Source organism: Procambarus clarkii, chromosome 31, assembly GCF_040958095.1.
Source record: "Procambarus clarkii isolate CNS0578487 chromosome 31, FALCON_Pclarkii_2.0, whole genome shotgun sequence".
Taxonomy (NCBI): domain Eukaryota; kingdom Metazoa; phylum Arthropoda; class Malacostraca; order Decapoda; family Cambaridae; genus Procambarus; species Procambarus clarkii.
In genome coordinates this window covers 6,092,534-6,105,145 of record NC_091180.1, presented here as the reverse complement: position 1 = coordinate 6,105,145, position 12,612 = coordinate 6,092,534, and the positions used below count along the sequence as shown (strand labels likewise).

Genomic DNA, 12,612 nt, shown 5'->3' with positions numbered 1-12,612 from the left:
GTTGGCACGGGGATAGACAGCAGGCTAGCTAGACTTAACGCTTAAATTGCCCATCGCATCATATGATGCTTTGGAGTACTACGCAAGATTTAAACGGCCCATGGATACACGGGGTTCACCACACCTTCATCAGGGCTCTTGTAAACAGACGCCTTTTTTTTAAAAATCGTGGGCCAAATTCCCGGGTATTAGGGGCCTCAGTATTGAGTCAGCTACCAAGCCTGACGCACGCAGCATGAACTCACAGCACTGCTGTTCAGCTTGTGACCACAGCATCGCCTAAAAATGCCATAATATACTTGTTCATGCTATTATGTAGCGATGATATTATTACAGAAGACCCCTGACTGTGATAAAACTGACCAGGGTTCTGATAATAGCAGGATTGTGGGGATATGTAGCGCTGTGCTCCATGGAGGGAGGAGTAATGCTGTGGGAGGGGAGGGTAGTGGCGTTGTCTTCTGACTGTGTGGGGCCACCTTTTATTGCCTGCACTCACCATACCAGCTTAGTGGTTCGCTATGGTGAACACAAATGTAGATACTTATATATATAACGTGTGTATAGAGGGTATAAAGAGCAAGAGGAATAGGTTGGGAGCCGCCATTTTGGTGAGGGAGGTGCGTCGTCAGCACGACTTATCACGTTGTTTACTGGTGACCACGATGGTCTTTGGGCACCATACCAGTTTACTTGTACAAGTATGGTGAATACAACAGGTAGATATTTATATATAATGTGTGTATATAGCGTAATAACACCACAAACAGTATTGTCGGAGGAGAAATATTAGTGTGTCTGGCCTTGAGGGCGGCAGCCAGCCGACTGTGTGAGTAGCTACGTCTTTGTGCCTTTACTCACCATACAAGCTTAGATGTACAGTTATGGTGTACAAAACATGTAAATACTTATATATAACGTCTGTATATAAAAGCAAAAACAGTACTGTATGGTGGGAGGAGAATGGTGGCAAGTCAGGTGAGGTGAGGGAGGGAGGGAGTGGCAGTGGCAGAGGCGGGCTGCCACAGCCACTCAGCATGCCAACTTAGTGGTTCGTTATGGTGAACACGAATGTAGATACTTATATATAACGTCTGTATATAGTGAATAAAAGCAAAAACAGTATGGTGGGAGGAGAATATGGGCGAGTGAGGTGTTGAGGGAGTGAGTGGCTGGCTGGTGTGTGGCGGTCACTCCTCGTTACTTTTTGACTCATAATAGCAACTTAGTGGTTCGTTATGGTGAACAAAACATGCAGATACTTATATATAACCTGTGTATATAGTGTAATAACCGACAAAGTATTTGTTCACTGTTTGATGAACATAATTGAATCAACAATATGCACACCATATTTTTGAGTACAGCGATGATTCACTCATTTTATTATATAAATTTATCAAACTACACACTATTGAATAATATTACAGCAAAAAAACTACGAAAAATCAATCAGACATTGAAATAATTAGGTAATTATCTTTGTGGCAACTCCAGTCTGACAGCTGGTGAGCAACAGACCGACTGGGACGCACGCTGAGTCAGCGAATGTTTTTTGCCAGACTTCCCCGCCCTATAGCGGGCAAAATATGCCACTTAAGATTTTTTTATTATTTTTCCCATGATCAGTGAACACAAATTAACAGGTTAGGAAGAAAAAAGATTTTTTTTTTTTTTGTATGCGGCTGTGGGTGTCAAATGGTATATAAGCATGCGCCATTTAAGGGTTAATAACGCTGCGGATGACCCAAGAGACCCCAGCCCGGTAACTGGGAAGAAGGGAAACCGGGCAACCCAAAGCGCATCCCCGCCCACCGATGTCATGGCGCGCGAATAATGGCGGAAAGCCGCAACCGGACACAACACACGATGTACCCCCTGCCAGACCAACCAAGCATCAACAACCCAAGGCCCCCTCCGGAATGCAGCCGTCTCATTCTTCGCCAGAAAAGAAGGAGACAGTTGCAACTGAACAAAACGAACTCCAGGACTGTAAAAGCAGAAACCCCTGTGCCGGAGGAGAGCATGAAGCTCCCTGACCTGACCCCCAGAGGCCAATGCCAACAGGAAAAGTGCCTTAGAAAAACAATCCTGAACGGAAGGAACGGCTGAACCCTTGGGTTTGGACACCGAGCAAGCAGTACCTGAAACCAAGGCTGGGCCGGCCAACAAGGGTCCAAGGACTACTCTCCTCTGGTAAGTCTCCAAACAAACCAGGACTTGGAGCAACAGCAGAACCGGGAGAAGAGGTACAGGTAACCCCACCTCGACCACTCCCCGCTGAAAGGTGGTGACCCCGACGGCCTCGCAGTTGGGGAAGGGCGCCACGTATACTGGAAGGCGTCTTGACCACGCCGACGTGAAGAGATCCACTTCCAGAGGCCCGAACGTCTGGCAGAGCCAACTGAACGAGCTGGCGTCGACCGTCCATTCAGTGGACAGGGGAATGAACCGGGACAGGCCATCTGCCATCACATTGGACACCCCCTGAATGTGAACTGCCAGGAGAGCCAAACCCTGAGAACTCAGCAGACGAGTCACCCAAAGCGACCATCCCTAAAGCGCCAAGGACCGCAACGAACCCCCTTGGTTCAGGCAATGAACCTCCGGGGAACAGTCTGAATGGAGCCTTATCATCAATCTGCGAGCTACCTGAACCCTCTGAAGCGACATCCACACCGCCGTGAATTCCCGCACCGTGCTGTGAGCCAGATGGAGGGACAGACTCCACCGCCCCTTGCCGGCCTGGTGAACACTGGTCACAAAGCCTCAGCTAAGAGATGATGAGTCCGTGAACATATCTAGTGAGGGCTTTGGTAGGCGCCAAGGCACTGAACCCCGAAAAACCTGAAGAGGAAGCCGGTGACGCAGCAACCGACGTAAGGCCCCCGGGGGTCGAACCCAGCGATCGTGAGAGAGAAGAGGAAGTGATGTCCCCAAAGGAACCAGAACAGCTGATGAAGCCACACCCGACTCGGTGGGTAGACCATCATGGTAAAGTTCAGGCATGAGCGAACAGAGCGAGCCTCCTCCCCATCGCCTCGTTAATGGGACGAACTGCGAAAGGGCCGATGCACCTTACAAGAACCTAAGCGACGCACAGGGCGATCCCCGTGCCAACCAGAAACAGATGGAACCGGCGGCTGCATTTGCCCTGAATCTGCTACCACTGGCCAACCATGACAGAAAGAACCCTGAGCCCTGGCACAACCTTTTCGGGAAGGCCCCCCCACGAGTCCCCCGGAGTACCAACAAATCCGACATAAGCCAAACCGAACATAACCGAAGCCGCCTGCAGATGCTGCACCACCACAGACTCAGCAAAAGCAACGGACAAAAAGGGGAGGACACCCTAAGAGCCAGGGCCCACGCGGATTCCAAGGAAGAAGCAAGCACCACCTGTCGACACGCGAGGTGAGAAGCATAAAACTGCGAAACTGCATCCTGCAGGAGTGGCACGAACAGTTTCCAACAGGGCAGACAATGTCTGCACTGCTGACGACAGCGCACCCGGCCCAGCGGCGGCCCCAAGCGCCCACACATCCATCTCAGCCAATCTGATGACAGTTCGAGGAGGGAAAATAAACGCAGGGCCGAAGCCAGCAGGCTTCGGCCCTGCGTTTGGGTGGACTATTACTTGGGTTACACAAGTACACAAACTCTTCGCAACCAAGGCATCCGAAAGGGAGGGAAGCTGCACATGAAGCTGTATCACACCTACTTCCCGCGGAAGGGCAGGGGCAAACAAACACGCATTGAGGTGCTTGAAATCGCCCTCCCCAGGAAAACCTGCAATGCATTCTGAGCTTCCCTCCACTCAAGCGTGCTGGACCGACTGAACGTGTGCCAAGCCTCCATCGAAAAGAGTGGGCGGTCTGCCAACCAGGACGACTCCGGAACTTCATAATGAACCATGACCTAGTACGGACAAGATGATCCGTACACGAACGAGCACGGATCCATCACGAAAGCATAATCCGGGTTGTACAGGAGGTAAGCCGCAATGGCTTCCCGTACCTCCTGAGATGGGACACAGGAAGCTGGGAACCTGAAGGACGGGACCGAGGAACCCATGGGATCACGAAACTGAACCTGGGGAGGGGTAGACACCAAATCCAAATCATTCGAGAAGGGATCAAAACAGAACCCCTCACCCTGTAACACCAAGCCCTGCGCTGTGGGCAGAAAAACCTAGGCGGGGTCCAACGGAGCCCAAGGCCCCCAAGTCGACCCCTTCCCCGCCCCGGGAACCCCACCCTGAGGACCAGGGGCCCAGCTTGCCTCTAAACCCCTTACCTCTAAAGAAGAAGCAGGAGCAGCTGAAAAAGCTGGAACAAAGGGGGCCCACTGGTCAGATCCAGAAGCTCTGGCAGGAGGACCAGGCTCGAACGCCACCGCCGCAACCTCAGAAGGGGACTCCCCCGAAACCCTTGAGTTTCAACACCAAGTAGACTCTGCCCTGACTCCGAAACCATCAGACGTTTCAGAGTCTGAAGCAAGGGGGAAGGAACCAGATGAACAACAGAGAGGGAAGGACTAGGAGGGGCAGACGGAACCAGGGCCGAAGCGACTCCCACCCCCAAGATCCCTATAACAAAAACGTGGTAGTTTTGGGGCATCCGGGGCCGCAACCAACTTAGCATGTTGCAGCAACCTAAATCTAGCATGCAACGTAGCAGCTACCTGCACTCTCATATCAGTATCAGTAGCTTGTGAACTGGAGCACGTACAGAGAACAAACCTTGTACGACTCCGAGTCAAAGGAATCGCTGACCCATCGCTGGGAGCTGGTCAGCCGAGTGGACAGCACACTGGACTTGTGATCCTGTGGTCCCGGGTTCGATCCCGGGCACCGGCGAGAAGCAATGGGCAGAGTTTCTTTCACCCTATATCCCTGTTACCTAGCAGTAAAATAGGTACCTGGGTGTTAGTCAGCTGTCACAGGCTGCTTCCTGGGGGTGGAGGCCTGGTTGAGGACCAGGCCGCGGGGACACAAAAGCCCCGAAATCATCTCAAGATAACCTCAAGATAACCCAACAGGCAGCATGGCGGAGGCACAACCGGTGAGTGTCACCCTGAGACAAGGGGACAGAGCAACCTTCAAGCTCGCACGAAGCGAGAGGGAACTCAAGGGTCACATCCCTCGGACCACAGAGCCCCCGGGGCCCTTAGCCTTATTAACACACTGAGGGGTGCCCAGGCAGGGTACTGCAAACCGGCGCCCAAGTCTACCAAACTAACTGCTAAAAGCTGAACCCCCGGGATGTTTCCACTCACGGGGGCCAAGTGGAGGATACCACCAAAACAATAATTATATTCCCCTACAACTGCTAAGGAAAAACCACGAAGGCAGACCCTCCCACCAGGTAGAAAACAAAAACAAAATAAAAACCCCGCAAGAGGACAACGTACCCAGGCGAAACACAGCTGGCCACTATAATTGGTGAAAACTAGTTGTGCAGTACCCTGCGCCCTTACCAGTGCCGAAAACTGCCCCCTACCCAGGGACACACAAGGGCAAGAAAACCCCAGCAGACCCCAAGGGCGGCCAAGTACTGAGCAGTAAAAGGCACAACGGAGGCAGATCCCAAGGAGACTTGTGGAATGTGGCCTCATGCCCCAAGAGCAGTACTTACCGGACACCTAGGTAAGGTAGCCCTAGGCACATGCAGCCCGAGTACCTTGGAATATTACTCCTGGCTCACACACCACCTGGAGAGACAGCTCACGTCACAAGACACAGAACTGAGACAAAAAGAACTGAAGGTTGGGTCGCCGGTGCGAGGGTCTGGGCCTCCCCCTTCCCCCTCCCGGGGAGGGGGGAGGGATTGCACAGACAGCGGCGTGACAACATGATGACGTCATGCTCGTTTGCTAATTTTTGTTTGGGGAGTTCTGTCCACTTGTTCGGCTTTCGGTAGCAATAGTTTCACCAGAATAGGGGTTTGTTTGGAGCATCTACCTATCTGGGTGCCTATCCCGGTCAATGGCAGACATAGAATGCTCCCAACCACATGGGGGGTTTCTATAGGCCATTGCTCCTTGTGCTCCTCTGAGGGGACCAGGTTCTGGCTTGTGGTCCCTGGTAGGCAAGAACTCCAAGCACATTGACTGATGCCAGAAAGTTATACATATCTATTCAGCCTGGATAGCTCCAGGGACCCGACAGGGCTCTAGGCCTCATATAGCATGTATTAGGCCTAGGAAGGTTAGGTTAATTTAGGTTGTCTTTGCAACATAAATACAAAACCATTTCCGGTTTGTCCAAATCCAATAGTAACGATTTCTACTTTCTAATTGTCCATTACAACATATATGTACTATGGTCCTCATTGTTACTATTAGTACAAACTAAAGAGGAGGATGGGCTGAATAAGCAAAAGGTTCTATCTTTGGACATAAGTAATAGTTTTTTTTGTCTATTACAGATACAATGTTGCTATCACAAAGGTCCTTGGCAAGTATATGGAAGCCATTGTTGTTGACACTGAGAAGACTGCCCGGCAGTGTGTTCAGTACCTCAAGGACCAGATGCTTGATCCTGAAACATTCCTTCCCTTAGATTATATTCAAGCCAAACCTCTCAAGGAGAGGCTTAGAAACATTAAGGATCCAAGAAATGTCAAGCTTCTGTATGATGTTTTGCAGTATGATCCGCCCGAGATCAAACGGGCAGTGTTGTTTGCCACAAATAATGCACTAGTTTGTGAGACTCCCGAGGATGCCTCAAAGGTGGCATATGAGATGGAGGATGGGCACAGATACGATGCTGTGGCTTTGGATGGTACATTTTTCTCTAAGTCTGGCATCATCTCTGGAGGTAGTTTGGATCTGGCGAGAAAAGCTAAGAGATGGGATGAAAAGCATCTGTCCAACCTAAAATCATCGAAGGAGAAGTTGTCAGAAGAATTACGAGAAGCCATGAAGAAGTCGCGTAAGGAATCCGAGCTCAACACAGTGGAGTCTCAGGTTCGTGGCATTGAAACTCGACTAAAGTACTCGAAGACTGACAAGGAAACTACAGAAAAACAGATTGCCCAGTTGCAGAAAGAACTGGATAAATTAAAGGCTGAACTGAATACATTTGAACCACAGCTTCATGACATAGAGAAAACTATGTCAGAGCGTGAGGCTCTCATGAGTGATGTAAAAGAGAAGATGAACACTGTCGAAGATGTTGTTTTCTCTGACTTCTGCAAATCTATTGGGGTGACCAATATTCGTCAGTATGAAGAGCGGGAGTTGCAGGCCCAGACCGACCGTGCTAATCGTCGTTTAGAATTTGAAAAGCAGAAAAATCGAATTTTAAACCAGTTGGAGTTTGAAAAATCACGAGACACGCAAAGTAATGTGGCAAGATGGGAACGTGCTGTTCAAGACGACGAGGATGCTCTAGAACAAGCCAAACAGGCAGAACAAAAACAGGTAGGTTAATACTGTAGTTGCCTTCCATAAATACAAGTTTTGGTGATTATAGTCCTGATCATATCTTCCACTCTCTAATACTATACTGTACTGTACAAGTGTTTTATACCACTCAAATGCCAATATATATAATACAGTACTCTTAACATTTGTGAGATTTAACTTCTGGATATGATAACGTTTTGAAATCTCATTTCACTATAACAGATGGGGGAAATTGACAAGTCTATGAGAGATCTGGAAAAGAAACGTTCTGAGAAATTGGCAAAGAAATCGGAATGTGACGAGATGGATGACGATATTGGCAAGGCGCGCCGAGAAGTGGGAGCTATTGCCAAAGACATCCAGAGTATACAAAAGCAAATAAATTCAACTGAACACAAGATGGAACAGAAGAAAGGAGAAAGGTTAGTATGTTTAGTTCAGTACAAAATAATGGAATAATGGCGATTGTCCAGACTAATTCATTCTGCGAGGTTCATATCCTTATGTACAACCAGGATGTTAATGTTGTGCTGTATTGTAATATTCAGGACACCTAATGTAAGTATTAGCAATAAGTAATAACAGTAATAACAGTGTAATCAAAATCTTGATCTCATTATTATGAACACCTCAGAACAATGTATAACTTCTTATTCCTATTTCCAATTCTTCCTTTTCCATGGGTAGTTAGCTTGACAGATTTCATAAAGGGCTTCCTCCCCTCCCCAGAAACCCAGTGTTGAATGTAATGAAATGCTAATGTCAGACTTTGGCATTAGTCATGTGTTTGGAGTTCTAGGGCCTACCGGGGACCACGAGCCAGAACCTGGACCCCTCAGAAGAGGCAAGGGGATCAATGGCCTATAGAAACCCCCGTGTGGTTGGAAGCATTCTATGTCTGCCATCGACCAGGTCAGGCACCCAGAAAGGCAAGCATTCCAAAACAAACCACTATTCTGGTGAAAATATTGCTACCAAAAGCCAAACAAGTGGATAGAACTTCCCTAAAAGAAACGAGCAAACGATCATGACGTCACACGTTGCTGCACCGCTGTCTGCGCAGCTGCCCCCTTCCCCAGGAGGGGGAAGGGGGAGCCCCAGACCCCTCATGCCAGCTATCTACCCTTAGTGCTCAGGCTGATGCTAGAGGCAGTGGTTGTGTGCATGGTTCCAGCATTTTTCAGCACGGTACTTGGCGTGTGGTTGCTATCTTCCAGGGGTGCAAGAGCCAGGAGTTATTCCACAGTGCTCAGGCTACATGTGCCTAGGGTTATCATCCCTAGGTGCCCTTGGGGCTTGGGGCCACCTTCCACAAGTTTCTCATGACCTGCCTCTGCTAGGCCGTCTGACTGCTCGTTTTTTGGCTGCCCTTTGGGTGCTTGATGGTTTTGTCTTCCTTGTTTACCTTAGGGTAAGGCAGTTTGCACTGGTGGGGCGCAGGTTACTGCACAGCTAGTTGTCACCATTCACAATGGCCGGCTCAGTTCCTTGGGGTGGGTTGTCTTCTTGCGGGATTTTGTTTTTCTTTTTGTTTAGTGCCTTGTGGGGGGGTCTGCCTTGCTTTGTCTTCGTTGGGCCTACCTGTGCACTATTAATTCGGTGGTGCCCCCTACTAGGTCTCCGTGAGTGTACACGTCCCTGGGGTTCAGTTTTAGACAGTTGTTTGGTAGTTTTGGGCGCCGGTTAGTGGTACCCTGCCTGGGTTTACCTGGCTGTGAGTCCTCTTATAGTAAGCGCTCAGGACGCTGGGAATCCCCTAGGGGGTGCGTGGGTCCGATGGATGTGTCCCCGGAGCCCCCCCCCCTCCACCGTTGCTTCATGCGAGTTTGAGGGTTGCTCGATCCACTCGACTCAGGGTGATCTTCACGGTTTTTGCCTCCGTCACCCTGCCTGTTAGGTCGGTGACACTTTCGACCCTGAGTCCGGTGAGTACTGCTGCTTGCTGGTGACTTAATTTACCCAGTCCACTGATGATCTTATGCGGGTACAGGCGGCGCAGGCGTTGCATGTGCGTTTTAGGTTGTTGCAACGCACTAGGTTGGTTGCTCACCTGGATGCCCCAAGGCTGGCCCGTTTTGCTTATAGGGACCCGGTCTTGGGGGTTGGGGTTGCTTCGACCTTGGTTCAGTCCGCGCCCCCTCGTCCTTCCTCTTCTGTGGTTCATTCTGGTCCCATAACCCCTGCTTCCGGCACGGAATCGTCTGAGGGTTTCGGAGTCGGGGCAGGGTTTGGATGGTCTTGAGTCTCGGACGATCTTGGGGGATGCCCTTTCCGGTGTGGCGACGGAGGCCTTTGAGTCCGATCTCCCAGCCGAAGCCTCTGGGTCTGACCAGTGGGCCCCCCTTCTGATTGGCTTACTTGGCTGCACTGGCCTTTTCTTTAGGGGCCGGTGCTCTGGGGGGGCGACTCGGCCCCGGGTCCTGAGGAGGGGGATCCTGGGGCTGGGGAGGGGCTGACTTGGGGGCCTTGGGCCCTGCTAGACCCCGCCTGGGTTTTTCTACCCTCGGAGCGGGGCTTATTGTTATAAGGTGTGGGGTTCTCTTTTCCCCCCTCCTCGTACGACTTGGATTTGGTGCCTGCCCCTCCCCGGGTTCGATTTCGTGTCCCCTCGGGTGCTTCGGTTCCATCTTTCCAGTGGTTTTTGGCTTCTCGCATCCAACCGGCTGCAGTGCGGGCGGCCCTTGCGGCTTACCTCCTGCGTGACCCAGATTACGCCTCGGTGATGGATCTGTCGTCTTTCAGGTTTGGGACTTCGTTCTCTTTCTGGGTCCGTGACGAGGTTCTGGAGTCGTCCTGGCTGGCGAACTGTCCTGACTTTGCCTTGGAGGCCTGGCATTCCTTCTGTCGTTCCTGCATGCTTGAGTGGTGTGAGGTTTCTCTTGTGGTTCAGGTTTTCCTGGGGGGTGACCTTGAGTACCACAATGAGTTGTTGTTTGCTCCTGCCATTCCCCAGGATATTGGTGTTCTGCAGTTCCATGTGCAGGTTCCCTCCCTTTCGACTGCCCAGGTGGCTGAGGATTTGCACGCCAGGGGCCTCTTGACTTCGGCCTTGCGCTTCTTTTCCCTCCTGGAGCTGTCTTCGGACTGGCTTGGGGAGGACTTGGGGCGCTTGGTGTTGTTCTGGGGTCTGGTGCCTTGGGCTCGGCTGCTTGCGCATCGGCTGCCTTGTTGAAACTGTTTGCGCCGATCTTGAGGGATGCAGTTGCCCAGTTTTACGCTTCCCAGCTCGCATGTTGACAGGCGGGGCTTGCCTCCTCTCTAGAATCGGCCTGGGCCCTAGCTCTTAGGTTGTCTTCTCCCTTTTGTCCGCTGCTTTTTGCTTCCAGCAGATCTGACCGGAACGTCATGTGGCTGGTTCGATCTTCTCCTCGAGTCTTCGCGTATGGTATTTTTGACTCGAGTTTATCATCATCTCTATGGTGATCGGGTGGCTTCCTTGTTAGTGTCCCACCTGCGGGTTTCATCTCGGTGGCAGTACGAAGTTTCCTGGGGTACTTCTGTTTCTTCTTGCGTCTTTGTTGTTGTACTTCGCTTTCTGTTAGGGTGGTGTTGTCCTTTCTCTCGTGGTTGTTCCAGGACCGTCACCTTATGCCTAACACTGTAGCCTCGTATGGTGCAGCACTGGCAGAGCCGCTTCAGCTTGCTTTCGGTATTGATGTTACTTTTGCACCATTTTGCAAGCTGTCTCGGGCGTTATTTCACCTCCGGCCTGCTCATGCGCCGCCTGAGCTGTCCTGGTCATTGGACAGAGTGCTCTCTTTCTTTGTTCTCCTCGGTTTGTTGTGGCCCCTTCGGTTCAGGATTGTTTCTCCAAGGCTCATTTTCTGTTGGCATTGGCCTCTGGGGGTCGGGTTGGTGCGCTTCATGCTCTCCTCCGGCGCAGGGGATTCTGCTCTTTTGGTCTTTGTGATGGTTTTGTTTGTTTGCAGCTGTCTCCTTCTTTTCTGGTGAAGAATTAGACTGCTGGTGTCCGGAGGGGTCCCAGGGTTGTGGATGCATGGTTGGTTAGGCCGGGGGTGCATCATGTTTGCGCAACACGGTTTCTCTGTTCGGAGACGCGCTTTGGGTTGATCCAGTTTCCCTTCTTCCCTGTTCGCGGGTGCGGGTCTCCCAGGTCTTCCGCAGAGTTATTAAGGCTAGCCAGCCTGCGGTCTATTCCCGTGCCCTTGATGTTCGTAAGTTCGCTGCTCTTGCTGCTGTCTTTGGCAACATGTCGTGGGCTGACATTGGGGCATGGGGCTTTTGGTGGTCGAACAGGGCCCTGGCTGCTCATTACCTTGTAAACATCCCTGGGCCTAGTCGGGCCTGTGACGCTTTGGGTCGGCGGTTGCAGCCAGTTGTCTCGAATTCGAGTTGAAGAGTGGGCAGTGACCGCCTCCCAGGTAAGTCCCTAAGTTTTTTTCCTCTGTGGGTAGTTAGCTCCAGGAAGCCGAAGGGGCTCCCCCCAGAAAACCAGCGTTGTATGTAATGAAATGCCATTTTCTGGGTGAGACACTCGCAGTCTTGCGAGTCCTGTTCTCTGCTTGTGCTCAGGTTTTACTCTGAGGATGTTCCTATTAGAGTACAGGCAGCATCAGCGTTGCATGTTAGATTTAGGTTATTGCAACGCGCTAGGTCGGTTTCCCGCCTGGATGCCCCGAGGCTGCCCCGTTTTTGCTTTAGGGACCCTGACCTGGGGGCGTTGATTGCTATGGCTTTGACTCCTACGCCCTCTGGTCCTTCCCCTGTGGTTCTTCCTGCACCACCCCCCCTGTGTCCGGCTCCGAAACGTATGCGGCTTTCGGCCTTGGCACACGATTTAGTTGGTGGTGAGACTCGGGCTGCTTCGGGGGCTGCCCCATCCGGGTCGGGGACGGAGGCATTTGAGCCGGTTCCTCCTGCCGAGGCTTCTGGGTCCCACCAGCAGGCCCCCTTGTCTGCCTTTCCCTTGGACTCTACCTTTTCTTCAGGGGTAGAGGGTTTGGAGGACGGTTCTACCCCGGGTCCCGACGTAAGGGATCCTGGGGCTGGGGAGGAGTCGGCCTGGGGGCCTTGGGCCCCCTGTGACCCCGCTTGGGTGCTTTTGCCTTCCCCACGGGGTTTATTGTTGCAGGGGGAGGGGTTTTCTTATCCTCCCTCCCTGTATGAGTATGATTTGGGTTCGGCTCCTCCCCGTGTTCGGTTCCGGGCGCCTTTGGGTACCTCGGCTCCGTCTTTACAGGG

The 12,612-nt window shown here is 51.6% G+C and overlaps 1 protein-coding gene across 2 annotated transcripts in view; it reads left to right on the top strand.

The window, feature by feature from the left end:
- Nucleotides 1–12,612, top strand: part of SMC1 (structural maintenance of chromosomes 1) — a 236,364-nt gene that overhangs the window by 113,708 nt on the left and 110,044 nt on the right. For both annotated transcript variants that reach the window (XM_069334324.1, XM_069334323.1), the window contains exons 9-10: nt 6,429–7,425; nt 7,633–7,832. In XM_069334324.1, the coding sequence (XP_069190425.1) occupies nt 6,429–7,425; nt 7,633–7,832 (1,197 nt within the window). The remainder of the gene's footprint in view (nt 1–6,428; nt 7,426–7,632; nt 7,833–12,612) is intronic.